Here is a 16,330-nt window from a genome sequence, read left to right on the forward strand (position 1 = left end):
ATGAGATCGTACACAGTTTACGGGGGTTTCTCTGCTGCTCTCTGTGCCCCCGCCCTCCGAATTTGTCATATGTCACTAAGAAAAGTGTCTACACCACGCTGATACTCTCTACTGAATACAGAGGAGTCTAAGATGCCGGCGTTATCAGAAGCTAGTTATTTTCATTTATAAAGGTTGGGGGTGAGTAAATCATGGGTTTAATATAATTTTTGGCCTCACTACCCCCTTAATGTATTTGTCACCATATGACAAATGTTTATGGTTCCTGTGCACCTATTCAGCCATTGTAGAGGTGGGAGGTGATACCATAAACACCCGAAAATTCTCGAGCCAGCATCATATGTCCAAATTTCAGTCAAAACCGTTCTATTTCATCATAAACAATCTGAAAACGGGGCTTTAAGTGTAAAATACCGAACTCGTCCTTTAATAAAGAAATAAACTATGAAGGCTGTAGTGTCATTTTACTATGGTTTAGAAGTGCAGACAGCAAAAAGACATAAATGTTTAGTACACTCGAAAAATACTGAATTATTTTCAATTATTTTCGATTGTAATGTAACCTATGCTGGGTCCAATCGCATTTAGAACGTGCGAATGCCCAAAAAACGCATGAAATCCGTTTTTTCTTCGAAACCGTTTCACGCTACATCCAGAGGTGGTTTGAAATCCAATTCAGTCTTCCCATTCTGATCGCATTTGTGTAGCTTTTTGGTTTTCGTCATGCTGTCACGTCAAGTAAATGCAATCCCAGCGCAAACTTTGAAACAGTCCATTTCTGACGAAATTATATGGGTGTTTGGGAAAGTTCATGTATTTGGGAATATAGTTTCTACAATGTCAAATGTCGAGGCAGATTGTCGTGCCAGCGCCACATCATTGCCATAGAAAGAGTACAGATAATCCGGAACTTGTCAGAATGCTACAGGACGCACAGATCGGATTGAACAGTTGTGATACACAATATGAACATTGAGTCTGTCAACTCGGATATGCACCAAAATTGGATATGTACTGACAGCCCTACTGAAAAATCCAGCTAAGATCATCATAAGCTGGTAGCTAGTTTTAGCTGGTTTAAGGTGGCAGAAGCCGGTTTGAGCAGCTCCCAGCCTGGCCAGCTTAAGAAGTGAACAAAAGACTGATAGACCAGCTTGCTACACCAGCAATACCAGCTTATGCTGGTCTTAGCGGGATTTTTCAGCAGGAAGTGTGAACAAGGTAAAAATGTTTAGCCATGTTGTCAATATATAGTACCAAGTGTACACAATTATACAGTGAAAAAAATTATTCATTCAATTTACTACATTTTTTTAAGGTAAGTGGTTGCAATCAATTTATTTAAGACACATTTAAACAAAACAATTAGAGAAATACAAAACAAACAAAAAACTTTTGTTTAAATGTAGCTTAAATAAATTGATTGCGACCATTTACCATAAGAAATTGAGTAAATTGAATGAATTTTTGAAAAAATGTTTTTGTATTTTTTTCTGATATAAACTGTGGATGAATTCACATTTGTACCTTTTTTTTTTAAAACAAATTACACACATTGTGATTTTGAAAAAAAAATTACAGTACAAATAAAAAATACAACATTTCTGTAACTCAAAATGTCAAGATTCACTTGACAGCAATTTATCAATTCAGTTTACATTTACAAAAAAACTATGGAAAACATGCTTACAGTAACAGATTATCACACAAAGGTCAACAATTTTGCATGACATGCCTTGTACGATGAACTAATTACTAAATGTTTTGAGGTGTCAATACTATATTCAACAGAAACCAGTATAATGTATTTTGATGAAAATGACATAAGCAATTCAAAATGTAGCAAACAGCAGACATTTGTACATAATCATCTGCACAATTGTACCAAATAATTTGTCCAAAACAATGAAAATGTGCTTTTATGTTGTGCATACTGACTTGATGATGTGGAGGTTGAACAAAGTGTTTTAAAAAATTAATTTCTGATCTGAGAAATGCTCCAAAGTCACTGAGAAAAACTGTAATTTCTCTTTGACCCAAAGCTTGGTTAAAAGACAGCATTTTTAGAGTGTAGTTTAATATTTTAAGTATTAACTTAAATTTAAATATATTTCTTTCAGTCTAGAGCCAAAATCCTATTTCAGATAATTCATTACATGATTAGAATACCAGTCCTGATTGGCTCAAGTTACACACTCCATGTCCATATTTTACCCAACCACAGGTTAAAACAACCCAGCATTTTTTAGGTTTTTAGACTCCCATTGGCTGTTAAAGCAAGTACACAAACCGCAGTCTATTCAGAGACAGTGCAGTATATCAAAGGTAGATTGAATCATGCTTTGCGATATGAATAATAAATGTCTGCCACCCATGCAGCGGAGTTAGAAGGGGGCAGCCTGAATCAGTTTCCATCACTGTTTTTAAGGCCATATGCCCCTTTTCATTACTTAAGAGCACACCAGCTGTATTGTAACTACAACCAATTTCCTTGCAGTCTATAAAACTGTCAATCAGAATCATACAGGAGAGCCGAGCGCAGTGCGGAGTCATGAACGGGGGGAGACCCAATCTGCCGACAGATGTCAGCAAGTCGAAACCGAGCTCTGGTGATAATGTTGCTGGACTTTGGGTGTACAAGCTTTGTTTCATTGAAACTTAAACAAAATGTGTTTCTTAAGCTGTTTAGATCATTGTGGCTACAATAATAAGGTTAGCTAAAGAATAGTCACAATTCAAGAAGCATTTATTAAATATATGGCAAGGAGACAAATAAGTTATAATATTTTTTATTTGTTAGAATTCTATCAGTGTTTGAACATTATTATTCAGAGAGCTAGTACATTTTTTTCTACGTTCATGGCTAGCTTTTCACAAAACCCAAAACAGTCTTCAGACTGGACTCACTCTCTCTATATAACACTGTAACATGGACCTTTAGTTGTCTGAGAACAAGCAAGTGTGCACGTCTTCTCGGTTCTGTTCTCAACAAAATGAAAGCATTACATATAAACTCTTTAAAAATATACTTCTGTCAAATAACTTGACAACTACTATGTACACTACAAAAATAAATTTTCATATAAATAAATTATATGGCATACATTTATCTTTGTAACCGAAAACGACATACATCCACGCCAAAACAAGGAAAAATGGCAGTCTGTAAAAACCATCCTTTTAAAATCCTCTAAGAGCTATGATGAATCTGTACTGTAAATGTTATATACTCTTTTTGTCCTATTTAACATTAGTAAGCACTTTATACAGATCAAAATCCGTTAATGTAAAATAAAGAAACTGTAATAGTGTTTTCAGACAGACGTAAAAATATCCCTGCATTGTTAAGAACTGGCATTATGACCATAATTGAACAAAACAAAATCATCTTATAATATAAAAATATAAATATTGCAAAACAAACGTAAAAAAATAATAGATTATATATATTTATATATATATATATATAAAATTACAATAGTTGCCAGCCATGATTTTTCTCCCATTTCTGCCAATGTGACATGTAGGAGAACCAACAAACAAACAAAACAAAAACAACAAACAATCAAAAACACAGACTTGCTCTTGAGGTCTTTGTCAAGAACAAAGTCTCACAAGGGCAGACATCTGTTTGACAGGAAGTCAATCTGGAGAAAAAGGCGTAGAGGGGGGTCAGGTTGGGGTAGACACCAAACACACACACACACACATACATTTTTACAAACGCAAACACACTAGACTCAGAGTAATGGAGGAGTGGGGGCTCCATGACCCTTGACCCTTAAAGCACTCGCATGCACCATTTGGCAGTCGTGAGGGAACTTCCAATTAGTGTCATGGCGTTACGTTGTGGATTTTTATGAGGTGAGGTCAGCGAGCAGAACTGCTCGTATTAAATTGGGGCCAGTAGTTGTGGTTTGTCATCGAAGAGGTCACCGAAAATATTGATCGGCCATTCTGTGACTCGCCCTTAAAATGCTCATTAGCTTATTTAAACAGAGATAAGACACTGATGTTAAGCCACCAAAGCTTTAGCAATATTGTTGTAACAGTAATGTTTAGCTTAAACCAGAATTGAGGAATAACGTAAAATAATGCCATACCGTAAAAAAAAAGAAAAATGCTACAATGGAAACCCATCTTCCACAGTAGAATGAATAACCATAAACACATATCAGCTGTGATAAACTATACTTGTCAGTAATGTAAAGTCGGAGTCATGAGCAAATTGAGGGTCGCCACCGACTGGCCGTTATACAGTAAAATAACACGGAGGCACGAGACGCCAGAGACGAGTTCAGTACGGAGGACATTACAGACACAGTCATTCACATCTATCACTCATGTTTCCTTCTTCATTTCTGCTCAGGTAAATTCTCACGCATAGCGTGTTTCATTGTTAAACAGTAATTGTTTTTTTTAAACTACCACAGGTTTGTGATAAGCACATTAACATTAAAAAGCATAAATCCTAACGCTTCAATATACACAAAACACAAACGACATTCGCACTCAAAACATTTGCTCGTCGGCAAAAACGAAACAACGATTCCTTGGATATTATCGTGAAGCTTTACGTAGATTTCCCTGAATATGTCCTCTGAAAATAGAAATCTGTGCAGTTTTAGTATTGATACTAGTTTTGTACAGGTGTTTTAACAGAAGTGCAGTGGAGATGCTGTCCGAATCCGATTATCTGCTGAAAACCGAACACTGAGATTACATTAGGTTACTTCATCAAGTTTAAATGTTTAAATCCCGGGAAGTGGAGTGAAAATCTGCGCACACATCGCGAACAACAACAACTTTACGTTTTCAAACTCGCACACACACAATCCTATAAAATTAAAGAAAATAATTGCATAGCATTATACAAACATTACAACAGTATTATAAGCAGCAACAACAACAACAACCGTATGCTGAAATGTTTGTCAAACATGAAGTTTCCTCATGGCACAGATACACAGATGATGGATGGGCACTTGAAACAAATGAACACGCAAGCACGCCGTCCGCCGGTCAAATTATAGCTACTCTCGTTCATTATTTACATATGTGTACACATAAATACTTATAGAAATATCTAACAATAATACACCAGGGTTATACAGTAACAGAGTCAAGCACCAAATCGGCGCCGCTGGTCAAAGTGCCCCTGCCACGCAGCACCATGTTTCTGCCACACAGGCAGACAGAAGTCCCATTCTTTGGCTGTTTGAGCTTCGACATTCAACCGCTGTAAAGACAAAGTGCAGAAGAAACGGTCAATACCAAAAAGATTAATCTGATTACAGCATTCCTTTATTTTGGTCTAGTAAAACGGTAACTAACCTCAGCTGGAGGGTCTCGTGTGGGAGACGTTATGAGCGTCATATTCTAGATCCTGCAGCTCCATGCCCTCTGTTTTTGAGCTGCCGTTGCTCTCGTCATAGGGCACATGAGGGTCGGAGAAGTGAGGGTCAGTGTAGACATCTTCTGAAGTGTGATTGGAGGGGTGGGACGGGTAGGCGGGGCTCTGGCCAGGCATCCCTGGATGCACAGCCACCGTAACTGAGGCTGAGGCCGTCACCGTGGTGATTGGCTGACAGTAGGCGGGGCCTGTGGATGGATGAGAGTAGGGGTTGTGGGAACGGGGACGATGTGCCCCTGGGCGTTCCCGGTGGCTGGGGCCCGAACGGGCACCTGGCTCAGTAGCGGTTTCAAAAGCATCCATGCGCGGCCTGTGAGGGGGAGGCGGATGACCGCTCCCAAAGTCCCTCTTAGGGTCCCTGCTACAGTAGCGCTTTGACGACTGATGTCCAGCATCCTGAGAACCGGGCGGATGGGCGGACCTGTACTGCTGCTGTGGTTGATGCTGTCTTGATTCATCCTGTGGAAAATTACGTATGTACATGAGTTCATTCGGACAATTAACCAAATCCGCAGAGTGGTATAAACCCAAGCACTCGGAATTCTTGGAAAACCTTAGAATAGCCACTGGGGCATTTCACATTGTTTCCAACATTGGGTCAACTAATATAACTCTAATTCAACCTTATTTTTCTTAAATGTGTTGCATTCATGGCTTTTATACACTCACCTAAAGGATTATTAGGAACACCATACTAATACTGTTTGACCCCCTTTCACCTTCAGAACTACCTTAATTCTACGTGGCATTGATTCAACAAGGTGCTGAAAGCATTCTTTAGAAATGTTGGCCCATATTGATAGGATAGCATCTTGCAGTTCATGGAGATTTGTGAGATGCTCTATTGGGTTGAGATCTGGTGACTGTGGGGGCCATTTTAGTACAGTGAACTCATTGTCATGTTCAAGAAACCAATTTGAAATGATTCGAGCTTGTGACATGGTGCATTATCCTGCTGGAAGTAGCCATCAGAGGATGGGTACATGGTGGTCATAAAGCGATGGACATGGTCAGAAACAATGCTAAGGTAGGCCGTGGCATTTAAACGATGCCCGATTGGCACTAAGGGGCCTAAAGTGTGCTAAGAAAACATCCCCCACACCATTACACCACCACCAGCAGTCTGTACAGTGGTAACAAGGCATTATGGATCCATGTTCTCATTCTGTTTATGCCAAATTCTGACTCTACCATCTGAATGTCTCAACAGAAATCGAGACTCATCAGACCAGGCAACATTTTTCCAGTCTTCAACTGTTAAATTGAAGACTGTCCGAATGAACTCATGTGAGCTCATGCAAATTGTAGCCTCTTTTTCCTATTTGTTTTCACACCATTCTTTGTAAACCCTAGAAATGGTTGTGCGTGAAAATCCCAGTAACTGAGCAGATTGCGAAATACTCAGACCGGCCCATCTGGCACCAACAACCATGCCATGCTCAAAACTGCTTAAATCACCTTTCTTTCCCATTCTGACATTCAGTTTGGAGTTCCAGAGATTGTCTTGACCAGGACCACACCCCTAAATGCATTGAAGCAACTGCCATGTGATTGGTTTATTAGATAATTGCATTAATGAAAAATTTAACAGGTATTCCTAATAAGGAAGATTAGGTGAGTGTATTTAAGGCTAAAAATTATCTTGATTTATGTTAACTATGACATATAAAGTGGGGAATTTCCAGTACAAGTGACGTAAATGCTCTACTTACTGAGTGAGAAGAAAACATTGGCAGCTCCACTTGACGATTGCCTTGTCGTCCACCTGTGGCGATCCGCACCTCCTCAAGCCTGGCGGATCGCCCTCTGTTGGGCTGGAGGTCATATTGTTGAAGTTCCTGGCTTATGCCGGACACAGTAGTGTTGGAACCGTATTCTGAATCGGAGGAGTCTGATCCCGCTCCGGGGGTGGTGTGGCTGGGTCGCATGGTGAAGCGGACCACCGGTGGGGGAGGCTCTGGAGATGGGGTGGGCAGTCGGCTTCGCCCATCCACTGGAGACACCTCAGGGGTGGAGTTTGTTGGACACGATGAAATTAGTTTTGCTACAGAAGTCGCCACTTTTATTTCTTTTTCAATTCCCTAAAAAGGCACTCCAGTAAAGTTGTTTTTTATATTGGCAAAAAGTGATTTCCAGAGTTCAAATTTGTAAAACATTTTGCCTGTTCAGGTTAGACTAAACCATTAAAATATGAGGTGTGTGGCAGAAAATGTATAACTTTAAGGTATTTATTGTAAAAAAATAAATATTAGCAAATATACAAACACTACAGTGTATTAGAGAATCAGAGTTTTATTTGATTATAGAAAAATGCATAGACAAACAAAGGTTCATAGGTTATAAAGCATACAATGACTACAATTGTAGCTGTTATTAATACTCATTGATCCTGTTTTCGTATTATTTTGTAATCATTGTCCTGGCCTATGTCTTTATAATCGTATTTTCCGGGCTATAAGTCGCTCCAGAGTATAAGTCGCATCAGTCAAAAATGCGTTTTGAAGAGAAAAAAACATACTGGACTATACGTCGCGTTTATTTAGAAAACGATTTCACAAAATCCAAGCCCAAGACATTTAATCTGGAAAGCAAGTTATTCAACTAAACAATAGCACAGAAAAGCAGGCTGAATAGGTGTCCGTAGATGTTTAAGTAACATAAACACTTATTTACACGATACACGGTAGCATACAGAACATACCTGAGAGGCTAAATAGGCGATTCCAAAAAATTTTACTCACCACCATGTCATCCAAAATGTTGATGTCTTTCTTTGTTCAGTCGAGAAGAAATTATGTTTTTGAGGAAAACATTCCAGGATCCCTCCCATTTTAATGGACTCTAATGGACCCCAACACATAACAGTTTAAAATTGCAGTTTCAACAGACTCTAAACGATCCCAAGCGAAGCACAAGGGTCCCATCTAGCAAAATTAAAAATTAATTATGTAATTACGTAATTGTGTAATGCCGTGGAAAGGTCACGTGTTATATATATGAAACGCACATTTGCGGACCATTTTAAACAATAAACTGACACAAAGACATTAATTAGTATAATTTGACATACAACAACGTCGGAACGGTCCCTTTTCTCCACACTTGTAAACACTGGGGCGTAGTTTCACATACGTCATCTGTAACCTCTTGACGTGATGATGTATCGCGTGAGGTCGCGCGTCACATGACCGAAGATAGACGAGAATTTGTGGTTTAAAAGTGCATTTTTTTCATGTAAAAATGACAATTGTTTCGCTAGATAAGACCCTTATGCCTTGTTTGGGATCGTTTAGAGTCATTTGAAACTCAGTTGAAACTGCAATTTTAAACTGCATTAAAACTGGTACGTGTTGGGGTCCATTAAAGTCCATTAAAATGAGAAAAATCGTGGAATGTTTTCCTCAAAAAACATAATTTCTTCTCAACTGAACAAAGAGAAACATCAACATTTTGGATGACATGGTGGTGAGTAAATTATCTGGATTTATTTTAAGAAAATGGACTAATCCTTTAACACAATAAGCCAAATCAAGTTCAAAAAGGTCCCGAAGTCAATCTGCATTACTGAATCCACTGAATTACACAAATACAGGCCTCCTTAAATTTGCCAAGCCTCCTTGAATTCTTCTTAAAGCTGAGCTACTGAGCTCCAAACAAACCAATGGAACATGCATAAAAATGTTTTATGTATCTTTAATCAAATATTCAAATATACAGCGAAGATGCAGTTGTTCAAAGTTGAACATCACTTTATAATGGTGCAATCCTTCAGAAGCAATCATCTTACCTCAGGATAAGGGCCAAAGTAGGACAATAAGACCGGGAGCAGCACCAGTCCATTCAAGACCCCCAACACTGTCAGGATGGCCAAAACAGCGAAGAAATACCTGTAAATAAGCACATTTCCAAGTTCAGAATAAAGAACTTTCAATCAACTTTTCTGCTATGAAAGAAAGGCATACCAGAAGTCATTTGCAACAAACATTCGCACACAAAAAGACTTTAGTCTGGTGTGGTTTGAAACTAAATTTACCTTGTGCCAGAAAAAGTCTCCAAATTGGTCTTTTAGAAAGCAGCACAGAGAGGCAGAGGACATAATTAGTTGGTTAATTCAAAGGCATGGAAAACAGGGAATGAGCGAGTTTTCATCTTTTTTTTTTTTTTTTAGGGCGAGTGGAGTACAAGCAAACACAGGGAAAGCAGAACGGGCAGGAATGTGGAGTACAGAAGAGAGAGCCGGCACAAAGAACTGGGCCTCTTTAAAAGAAGAAAGCACAGCAAACAAATGAAGTGAACGGTATAGAATTTAAACAATTTAGTCTAGGAGGAAGAGAGGAGAGGAACGACCACCGGCCCCTCTTGCCTGGCCTCAAACTCATTCAGTTTCCTCTCTCTATCACTCTTTCTATGCTAAGCCCCTGTGAAATGTCTGTGCCTTTCACAATCCCCTGCTCTAATTAAATCTCTAGAGCATCAGGTAAGACCCCCCAATCTCCTCTACAAATCCCTCCCCTCGTGTTCCTCCATCATTCCCGCGTTCTTTCTCTCTTCTTCATTACGCTCGGCTTTCTTTCCTTCGCTACTTCAGCGATGCGTGTGCGTAAATTGCTGCGGCTCAAATTGCAGCTGCCGAGTTTTAACACACAAAAATGCACTTGCATGATTTTTCATTACGTACTTTTAATATGCATTTGCTTTTTAAATCAGATTATAATGCTTATTATCTCACGCTATTTCAGCATATATCAGATTACATTTTCTAATCTAATGATTTTTTTTTTTTTGCACTGGAAAGGCAGAACCTACTTGACAGACTTTCAATGTAAAAGTGGCCACCACCAAACCCAAGATGTGGACAGAGATCAAAACATACTTAAATCAAGGATACATATGTTTGTGTGGGAAAAAGACAGAGGGTATATTTGCAAGAGGTGATCTCAGTCCTGGGTGTCCCTCACGGTACACTGCTTTATTTATGTCCATAAGAGGGTTTTATAGGTCTGGGGTGAGTGTGGAAAGCTCCCGCAGTGTTTACCCAAGCAGACGCCATTTGTTTGGGGAGATGATGGAGAAAGAAGCCAGCCTTGTATTATTTAGGCTTAGGTTTTGGAAATGTTTAGATCTTAACGTTTGTCTGTACTTCATCAGACCTCCCGACCAAATGTCTTTGAATTGCGATTCTCGGTTTGTATTTGGCTTTTGAGCTTACCACACAAAAGGTCCATAGGACCGAAAAATGAAATCTCCATAATATCTCATCTGATTTTCCTAAACAGCATTGACAGTAAATAGAGATCCATTAAAGATGTTTGCTGAAGTCTTCTGCGTCTCAGATGTTACTTTTGAGAAACAGACCCAAGCAATCAAAATGTTTCTCTTCTAGAGTTTCAGAAAAGATCTCGATGATGCCTACAGCTCTATACTCTTAATGTATGTAAACAATTGTCTTATGTACTGTATGTTTATCTTTTAAAGGTGGAATGTAGGACTTTTAGAAGGATGTCTTGATAGAAATGCAAAAATTATACATAACTATATATTATCAGTGGTGTATAAAGACCTTACATAATTAACTGTATTGTTTTTATGACCTTAGAATGAGCTGTTTTTATCTACATACACTGCAGGTAACCTTAGAGACCGATCACACCAAACGCAGGCGCCTTTTTTGAATTAATTTTTTATGGGCAGTAAGCATTATGTGTGCTGTTTACGCAGACCTCTGCTTGTACATTTGTAGCAAACTTGTAGCAAACTAATGGCGCTTTTCCATTGCATAGTACCCCACGGTTTGGTTTAGTTTGGGTCGGGTCAGCTTACTTTTGGGAGCTTTTCCATTGGGTACAGTAGTACCCGATACTTTTTTTCGTACTACCTCAGTTGGGGTTCCAAGCGACCCGAGCTGATACCAAACGTGACTCGAAAACACTGTAGATCACTGATTGGTCTGAGAGAATCGTACGACAAAATATAACGACACGCCTATAATCCCTCCCGCTGCGAAGTGAAACTAAACTCGATGGAAAAGCTAACCACGCCAAAATGAGGTGAGCTGACCCGACCCAAACTAAACTAAACCGTGGGGTACTATGCAATGGAAAAGTGCCAAAAATTTCACACACGCTCGCACTATAGTTGATATAGTGGTTGGCTAGCAACATAAAAAGCCGTGCGGCACGGGTCTTTTTTTTAAAGAGACAGGCATTTAAAACGCGTTTGGTGTGATTGGCCATTTACATAAAAGTCGCTATTTTGCACCACCATGTTTCTGCAGTAGCCCTAAACGGACAAACTGTTTTAACAATCGTGTTTTTTGTTACTACCTTGTCTCAGACATTGCCGTGATTGTCCTGTGGCGGCTACTGTAGCTTCACTTTGCGTATTGAAAAAAAGGGGTGAGCTGAGGACTGAGCCGTTGGTTGCAAATCACAGTCTCACCACTAGATGCCACTAACGGCGCTTTTCCATCGCATAGTACCCCACGGTTTGGTTTTGGTCAGGTGGGTCAGCTCACTTCACTTTGGCTTGGTTAGCTTTTCCATCGAGTTTAGTAACACATAAGTAAAACTGCAAGTCTGTAAAAAACTGTTATAGTGTTACTAATTCTTAACCTCTGGATGTTTTTCATTGCTAAAAGGGAGTTTGGGAACTTATAGCAGAGCACAGATGTTAACATGTTTGCTTGAGACAGCGCAAGCTAGCACGAAGGTAAAGCTAATCTTTTACATTATAGCGATGACGCTGGTAGTGACGATTCTCACAGACCAATCAGTCATCTACAGTGTTTTCGCGTCACGTTTTGGTATCAGCTCGGGTTGCTTGGAAAATTGACTGAGGTGGTACGAAAAAAGTATCGGGTACTACGTACTGCACCCAGTGGAAAAGCTCACAAAAGTAAGCTGACCCAAACCGTGGGGTACTATGCATTGGAAAAGCGCCATAAAAGTCCCACATTGCGCACTGTCCTACAGAATTTGAAGAGAATATTTAAGACAGTCAGTCGATACTTAGGGTACATTTACAGGAAAAGCAGAAGTGTATCCTTTTTTTTTTAAAAATGCTTTGTGCACAAGCGACCCGGTAAACTCGTAAAGGACTAAAAATTTTGCATCATGCATGCCAGGCCAGTAGTTGGCGATGTCTATTTACAAAGAAATACAGAACACACATGCATATAATGTCACAATTTAAAAAATGTGTAGTTTACATGGAGATGATAACAGTACAAGTTTCTGTTTTAGGTCGTTTTGGACCATTGTCGTGTAAATGAACGGCAATAAAAAAGCTTTACGTTGTATTTCAAAACCGTGTTTTATGAACAGCCCCTAAACTAAAACGTCTATGAAAGAGCAACTTTTGGGCAATATAGTTTTCCGCTACGGTGAACTCCTGGGAAGAGGAGATGAAACAAATCAATCACTACAATTTAACGAAGTATAAAAACGAATAGCGTTTCAGCTGTTTAGAAGGTCGCAGACTCCAAACTAAACGTTCATTTTGAGGAGTGATTTACACCCGTGAGCTTTTCCACGGTTGAGTTGGATTCCCTCATGCTAACTGAGGCACCAAAAGCATTTAATGTTTTTCAACTTTGAACAGAGATGTTATGTAAAGTGTCCCTGAACCGAGAGCTTTTCTCCTCGTGCTTGAAAGCCACTTCTCCCCAGCGCAACGCAGGACCGCATACCTCGCAGGGCAACCCGTCCCAGCTATTTAGATTCAAAACATTATGGGACCTGACAGAGAAAAGTCAGTATTCCTGCAAGGCTATAAAAATAAGGCCCGCTTTTTTGTTTTTTTCCATATCTTTAGAGGCCAGGGGGTTTTGTTTGATGAAAAAACAGTAGATGAGTTTCAATGGGAGCCCATGAGGGGGGCCAGGGCCCAATGTGGGCTGTACAGAGTGTGTGCGAACTTGTGTATGCATTAGTTTACTGGCACGCTACTTTAGATCCAAAATGATTTTAGGGTAGAGGGTTGGGGTCTTTTCTAGTCTTCTACTAACAATGAGCAACCATTATTTCTTTTCTCCTATGGCATCATCCGTGATACCCTAGATTGAAATAAGTGTGAATTTAATTTCAGTGCAAAAGTAGTTTCATGCCACTCCAAGAAAGAACAAATCTGTATAGATTTATGCACAATAACCGGTGCATACTAAAGACAAACACAACACCATTATAAAGAAAATAATTAAGCAATGTGTGGCATTTCCACATAAAAACTTTTGCAGGGCCGAAAAAACAAAGCATGAGGGTTGTGAGGAAGGTACAGTGTTGGTTAGGACTTACGAGAAAGATGTAAGGGGTCAGATCATATGTTTCATACTGCCATTACTGCGTTTCTGAACACCAAATATGTAATTGTGGTGGTTACATGATCTTGTGTCTGACAGTAATATGCTAGAGGAACACATGAGACGAATTTTCAGCATAGCCTTTATGAATAGCAGAGGCAGATTTGAGTTCTGACAGTTATAGTATGTTTTCATAAACTAAAGTCGTAAAAAAGTTAGATTTTCCATGATATGACCCCTTAAAGGCAGAAAAACGGAGGACTGTTACCTCACAAATCACTTTCTTGAGATACTATAAATACAATCTACACAGCGGAAGGTGTTTCAGTACAAACGTACCTGACTATAAAGTCAAACTCTGACCCTGCCAGCATCAGGACACCCAGCAGGGTGGAAAACGCCCCATCCAGCACTGGAGCAAACATGTACTCAAGCGCCAGAACCGCTCGCTTGTTCCTGTCCCCGATGGCTGTGAGGAACGCCTGTGAGAAGAGCATCATTCCAGATCAGTATGAATATTATCTATATAATGTTTTTCATCAGGACAATAGCAAACTTTTACACTCGTCTGCATGATCTCACCAGTGCAACGTGGACGGTGAACTCCACACCGATGCCCACAGAAGCGATGAGGATGACGACGGGCACAGCGCTGAGCTTAATGCCGATCAATCCCATCATGCCGAACAGCTCCACTGTCATCAAAGACAGCACCAGCACCTGCAAAAAGTAAACGGCATCCATAAAACCAGCACCCTTTCTCTCATAAACAAAATAGCTTCTCATAGATTACAGTTAAGTACAAGTTGGGTTAGATAGGTTAGGCTAGATAGAGAAGTGTGGAATGTGGGAAAATATCCTCTTGATAAGCAGGACACATGTTTTTGTACAGAGATGAACTCGGGCTATGAACCGGTTAACTAAATGCCTTAATCAGCTGATGAGTCTTGGGTTACTGGAGGCCCAGCTGCCTTTGAAGACAAATAAAGGGGACTAGGGGGAAACAGAGGGGATTCTGGGAGTGGGATGGGCGAGCGTGGAGGAAGTGGGGACGTATGGAGTTTGAGGGGGCCGCTGGTGGTCTGGGACAAAAGCAAGATGGTTAAGGCTGTAACTTTCTCTTTCATGTATCCAGTAAAGCAGAAGGATGAAGCTGCTATCCTGTCAGACAGGGTTAGATCATTCAGATGGCTTAAACACAGCTCCTAATAAAACACAAGCCATTGAACAGCACCAGAGGGACTGTGGGAAAGAAAACCAGGGCTCGCCTGTGCACGCACAAGCGATATAAATGGTACATACATGGACATTTATCATAGAAAGTGGGTCTATTTTATACGTGGAGGGATGTTGTTGCCGTGGCAACGTCTCATTTCACCATTTATTTTAGGGAAATGTTTCCGAATGCCTCCAACTTAGACTAAACAAACTGGTTGAGACGGTTTAAGATAAACACAAAGTGCAGGGTTGTACAAACATGAGCTCTCTTTGGCTATTTCTGCCTTGTCGTACAGTATAACAGAAACTTCCAAACATTCAGTACATCACAGTATATCACTGAAGAATGATGTGGAAGTAGATATGAATGGAAGAAGAGATTTAGCGAATACCTAAACCCATTAACTGGCACTGTCCCGTGAGCAAGACACCTGAGTTTACTTCAATACTTTGCATGTAAATTTTAATCTATTACAACAAACTATATATTGTTGGAAAGGTCTAAGAATGTAGTTTTTATATTTCAAAACCTTTTAGCAGTAATACTAATGCAGTGATGGTAAGTTTATTAATTTGTGACAAGAGTATGCAGCAAACCTCGCAGCAAACATCACAGCAAACTAAACAAAACCTTTTAGCAGTAATACTAATAATGCAGTGACGGTAATTTATTAATTTGTGACAAGAGTATGCAGCAAATCTCGCAGCAAACTAAAAAGTAAAAAAAAATAATTTTATTTATAAAATAATACTATATGGCATTATTTTATCTATTAAAATAAATTTAAACTGTTTTTTAAACTGCAATTTGTTTATTTTATTGAGTTACTGTATATTAATTTTAAGGTGTACATCACCTTTTTACGGAGCCCCTAAGGGGACATGGAGCAAAAATTTAGTTTTGCGTGCTCACGTGAAACTATCGCGTGCTCATGTGAAACTTTCGTGCGCACTTGAAACTACCGCATGCGCACTTGAAACTTTCGATTTCATGTGCGCATGCGATATTTTCACATGAGCGCCCGAAAGTTTCACGTACGCACGCAATATTTTCACGTGAACACGCAAAACTACAAAAAAAAATTCTGCACATGAAGGTTTCGCGTGAGCTCATGAAACTAAACTTTTGATTTTTTTTACTACAATGTCACCTTAGGGGCTCGGTACCTTTTCACCTCCCACTCAAAAAGGGCTGCGCCAGTTAAAGGTTTAAGGAAAACATTTTTTTAAATTCACTCTCACGCAAGGCATCCCAGAAGTGTATGACTTTCTTTCTTCAGTTCAGTACACAAAAATAATTTTTATATTCAAATGTATCATGTTATTTTTTCGTATGGGTCTCCTTGTGAAGCTCTAAAACCACATCCGTTCATTTTATTTAGAGAGTTTTAAATTGGAATGCA

At 39.5% G+C, this 16,330-nt stretch overlaps 1 protein-coding gene across 1 annotated transcript in view; it reads right to left on the reverse strand.

Annotated features, from left to right (window-relative positions):
• Window positions 1-2,773: 2,773 nt before the first annotated feature.
• Window positions 2,774-16,330, reverse strand: part of ptch1 (patched 1) — a 73,985-nt gene continuing 60,428 nt past the window's right edge. The window contains exons 19-24 of the mRNA XM_055168000.2: window positions 14,292-14,429; window positions 14,049-14,191; window positions 9,201-9,300; window positions 7,126-7,416; window positions 5,335-5,872; window positions 2,774-5,239 (exon numbers count right to left, since the gene is read on the reverse strand). Of these exons, the coding sequence (XP_055023975.2) occupies window positions 5,336-5,872; window positions 7,126-7,416; window positions 9,201-9,300; window positions 14,049-14,191; window positions 14,292-14,429 (1,209 nt within the window). The 3' untranslated portion in view covers window positions 2,774-5,239; window position 5,335. The remainder of the gene's footprint in view (window positions 5,240-5,334; window positions 5,873-7,125; window positions 7,417-9,200; window positions 9,301-14,048; window positions 14,192-14,291; window positions 14,430-16,330) is intronic.

The sequence above is a fragment of the Misgurnus anguillicaudatus genome, chromosome 5 (assembly GCF_027580225.2).
Source record: "Misgurnus anguillicaudatus chromosome 5, ASM2758022v2, whole genome shotgun sequence".
Lineage (NCBI taxonomy): Eukaryota > Metazoa > Chordata > Actinopteri > Cypriniformes > Cobitidae > Misgurnus > Misgurnus anguillicaudatus.